Source organism: Apteryx mantelli, chromosome 4 (genome assembly GCF_036417845.1).
Source record: "Apteryx mantelli isolate bAptMan1 chromosome 4, bAptMan1.hap1, whole genome shotgun sequence".
In the NCBI taxonomy this organism is placed as follows: domain Eukaryota; kingdom Metazoa; phylum Chordata; class Aves; order Apterygiformes; family Apterygidae; genus Apteryx; species Apteryx mantelli.
Window position 1 is genome coordinate 58,494,698 of NC_089981.1, and position 3,709 is coordinate 58,498,406.

At 50.8% G+C, this 3,709-nt stretch overlaps 1 protein-coding gene across 1 annotated transcript; it reads left to right on the forward strand.

The window, feature by feature from the left end:
- Nucleotides 1-959: 959 nt before the first annotated feature.
- FOXG1 (forkhead box G1) lies at nt 960-2,354 on the forward strand. The gene has a single exon (XM_067295586.1). The coding sequence runs from the start codon at nt 960-962 to the stop codon at nt 2,352-2,354; it is 1,395 nt and encodes a 464-aa protein (XP_067151687.1).
- Nucleotides 2,355-3,709: the final 1,355 nt, after the last annotated feature.

The window sequence follows — 3,709 nt, forward strand, 5'->3', positions numbered from 1 at the left end:
CCCGGAGCAGGAGGCAAAGAGGGACGGGGCAACTTTAATCCATCGCAGAAATTATGAAGTATAAAAACTGGCATAACCCGGAGCGGCGGGACGGGAGCCATTTGTTTGGAGCGAGGGGATTGTGCTCGGGGCGCTGGGGGGGGGGGGGGGGAGTACGCTGCCGCGGTGATGCGTCCGCGCGGCAGTATCCCTGCGCCGCGGGAACCGCGGCGGCGGCGGGGGGCGGGGCGGGCGGCGGCGGGGTGAGGGGACGAGGCGGAGAGGCGCGCGCCCATTGGCCGGCGGGCGGAGAGACGCGCCCGCACGCCGCGCTCCCTGATTGGGCGGCCGGTGGGAAAGGTTAAACCAAAAAATTTTTTACAGCCCTAGTGTGTGTCTGAAGCTCTGAAATTAATTGTGGCTAACGCTGTCTGTATAGCCTGTCTCTGCTGCTCTCCTCACCGACCCGCCCGGCTGCTGCTTCTCTCTTCCTTCCCCCCACCCCCCCCGTGCTCTGGTTTACCAGGGGGGAACCAGGCACCATGAAGTAGTTTTTTTTTTTGTGTGTGTGTGTGTGTGTGTGTTGTTTTTGTTGGGTTTTTAGAGTTTTTTTTCCCCCTTTTTTTCCTCCTCCTTTTTTTTTTTCCTCCGCTCTGACTCGGTTTGATTTTTATCTGATCGGTGATTATCATTACTATTACTTTTTTCCCTCCCTGGCGGTTCCTGTCCTTACTACATGACTTGCCAGCGCTTGAGACTGCGGTCCAACTGCGCTGCCGCCGCCGCCGCCGCCGCCGCCGCCGCCGCCGCCGCTGCCGCCGGTGGTGCCGCCGCCGCCGCCGCCGCTGCCGCTCCAGCCGCCGCCTCAGCCCGCGCCGCCGCCGCCTCGGTCGCCTCGGTCGCCGCCGCCTCGGTCGCCACCGCCACCCCGCGCGCTGCTCCCTCGGCCGCTGCAACTCTCCCCCTCAGACTAGTGTGTGATGTTGGACATGGGAGATAGGAAGGAAGTGAAAATGCTGCCGAAATCCTCCTTTAGCATAAACAGCCTGGTGCCCGAAGCCGTCCAGAGCGACAACAACCACAACAGCCACAGCCACCACAACAGCCACCACCCCCACCACCACCACCACCACCACCACCACCACCACCACCCGCAGCAGCAGCAGCCGCAGAGAGCCGCGCCGGCCGAGGAGGAGGAAGAGGAGAAGGGCCAGCTCCTCCTGCCGCCCCCCGTGGCCGCCGCCACCAGCTCCGGCGCGCTGGAGGTGGCCAAGGCGGACATGCTGGCGGGCAAAGGTGAGCCGGGCGCGGCGGCGGCGGCGGCGGCGGCGGCGGCGGAGCTGGAGGAGAAGGAGAAGGCGGCGGAGGAGAAGAAGGGGGCGGCGGAGGGGGCCAAGGACGGGGAGAGCGGGAAGGAGGGCGAGAAGAAGAACGGCAAGTACGAGAAGCCGCCGTTCAGCTACAACGCCCTCATCATGATGGCCATCCGGCAGAGCCCCGAGAAGCGCCTCACGCTCAACGGCATCTACGAGTTCATCATGAAGAACTTCCCCTACTACCGGGAGAACAAGCAGGGCTGGCAGAACTCCATCCGCCACAACCTCTCCCTCAATAAGTGCTTCGTCAAGGTGCCCCGCCACTACGACGACCCGGGCAAAGGGAACTACTGGATGTTGGACCCCTCCAGCGACGACGTCTTCATCGGGGGCACCACGGGCAAGCTCCGCCGGCGGTCCACCACCTCGCGGGCCAAGCTGGCCTTCAAGCGGGGCGCCCGCCTCACCTCCACCGGACTGACATTCATGGATAGGGCAGGATCTTTGTACTGGCCTATGTCCCCCTTCCTCTCCCTGCACCATCCCCGGGCCAGCAGCACTTTGAGTTACAATGGGACCACATCCGCTTACCCCAGCCACCCCATGCCCTACAGTTCAGTGTTGACTCAAAACTCCTTGGGAAACAACCACTCCTTTTCCACGTCTAATGGGTTAAGTGTTGATAGACTAGTCAATGGAGAGATACCTTATGCCACTCATCACCTCACAGCAGCAGCTCTGGCCGCCTCAGTGCCGTGTGGCTTGTCAGTTCCCTGCTCTGGCACCTATTCCCTAAACCCCTGCTCTGTAAACCTTCTAGCAGGACAGACAAGTTACTTTTTCCCCCATGTTCCTCACCCTTCAATGACTTCTCAAAGCAGCACTTCAATGACGGCCAGGGCAGCCTCCTCCTCCACGTCGCCACAGGCGCCCTCCACTCTCCCCTGTGAGTCCTTAAGACCTTCTTTGCCAAGTTTTACAACGGGACTTTCTGGAGGACTTTCTGATTATTTCACACATCAAAATCAGGGGTCTTCTTCAAACCCTTTAATACATTAACATCCATGGGATCAGACTGTAAGTGAACATTTTACACACGTTTGCATTGTAAATGATAATTAAAAGGAAAAAAAAAGCAAAACAAAAAAGTCCAGGTATTTTTTATTAAGTCCCCCATTTTCTGTACGTTTGTTCAGTCTTTAGGGTTGTTTATTATTCCACCAAGGTGAGGAGTGTCAGCAAGGTGCAATGTGGGGAGATTACATTGTAGACTATGAAGTTTGGAAGTCAAAATTATAGTAGAATGTGTATCTAAATAGTGACTGCTTTTGCAATTTTTATTCAAATATGATAAGTCTATCACTTAAAGCCGCCAGATTCTCCATGTTTGCAGTATTATAAGTTATCATGGATATGTCGGTGGGTGCAGACCTTGAAAATAAACCACTAAATTTATGAAAAACATTAAAAACTTAAAATGTAATTTGTATTTAAGCAGAATTAATAGTAAAAAAAATGCCCAAGAACTACATTTTGGCCATTTATTATTTTGTCCTTTTCTTTAATGAACTGTTTTTCTGGGTTTCTTTTTTTTTTGTTTGTTTGTTTGTTTACTTTTAGACCAAAGATTGGGTTTTAGAAAATGCACTCAGTGTACGAAGTAATTTAAAAACAGCAACATTATTTCAGTTTGCAGCACTGCCCGTTCAAATGAATCAGAAGGGGACAAAATTAATGATTGCCTTCAGTTTGTGTTGTGTATATTTTGATGTATGTGGTCACTAACAGGTCACCTTTATTTTTTTTCTAAATGTAGTGAAATGTTAATACCTATTGTACTTATAGGTAAACCTTGCAAATATGTAACCTGTGTTGCGCAAATGCCGCATAAATTTGAGTGATTGTTAATGTCGTCTTAAAATTTCTTGATTGTGATACTGTGGTCATATGCCCGTGTTTGTCACTTACAAAAATGTTTACTATGAACACACAGAAATAAAAAAAATAGGCTAAATTCATATATACTTGATAGTTTTTTTGTCTCTTTCATTAACTTAAAATTAATATGCTAGAGGCTTTAAAGTTATAGGGAGATCAGAGCACTACTTATTACAGTAGACCACCATTTTTCACATGCTCCTCCCCCCCCTTAATTCACATTGTATTTAAGAACCATATTTTCAAATGTAAAGGAGCAGGGTGTTTAATTAAACGGCACGGCCACTACTGTGATGTCCGTTTTGGGGCAGACCGCTCATTCGAGTCTGCTTAAAACTGTTAGTACAAGATAGGGTGTCTTACTAAAAACTATGTCTTAAATTAAAGATGTTTAAAATTGCGTACACACACATATTTGTATATGTACACAAGAGGAAAGATGAATGTACATAATTCTGTAAATACACGTTACTCTT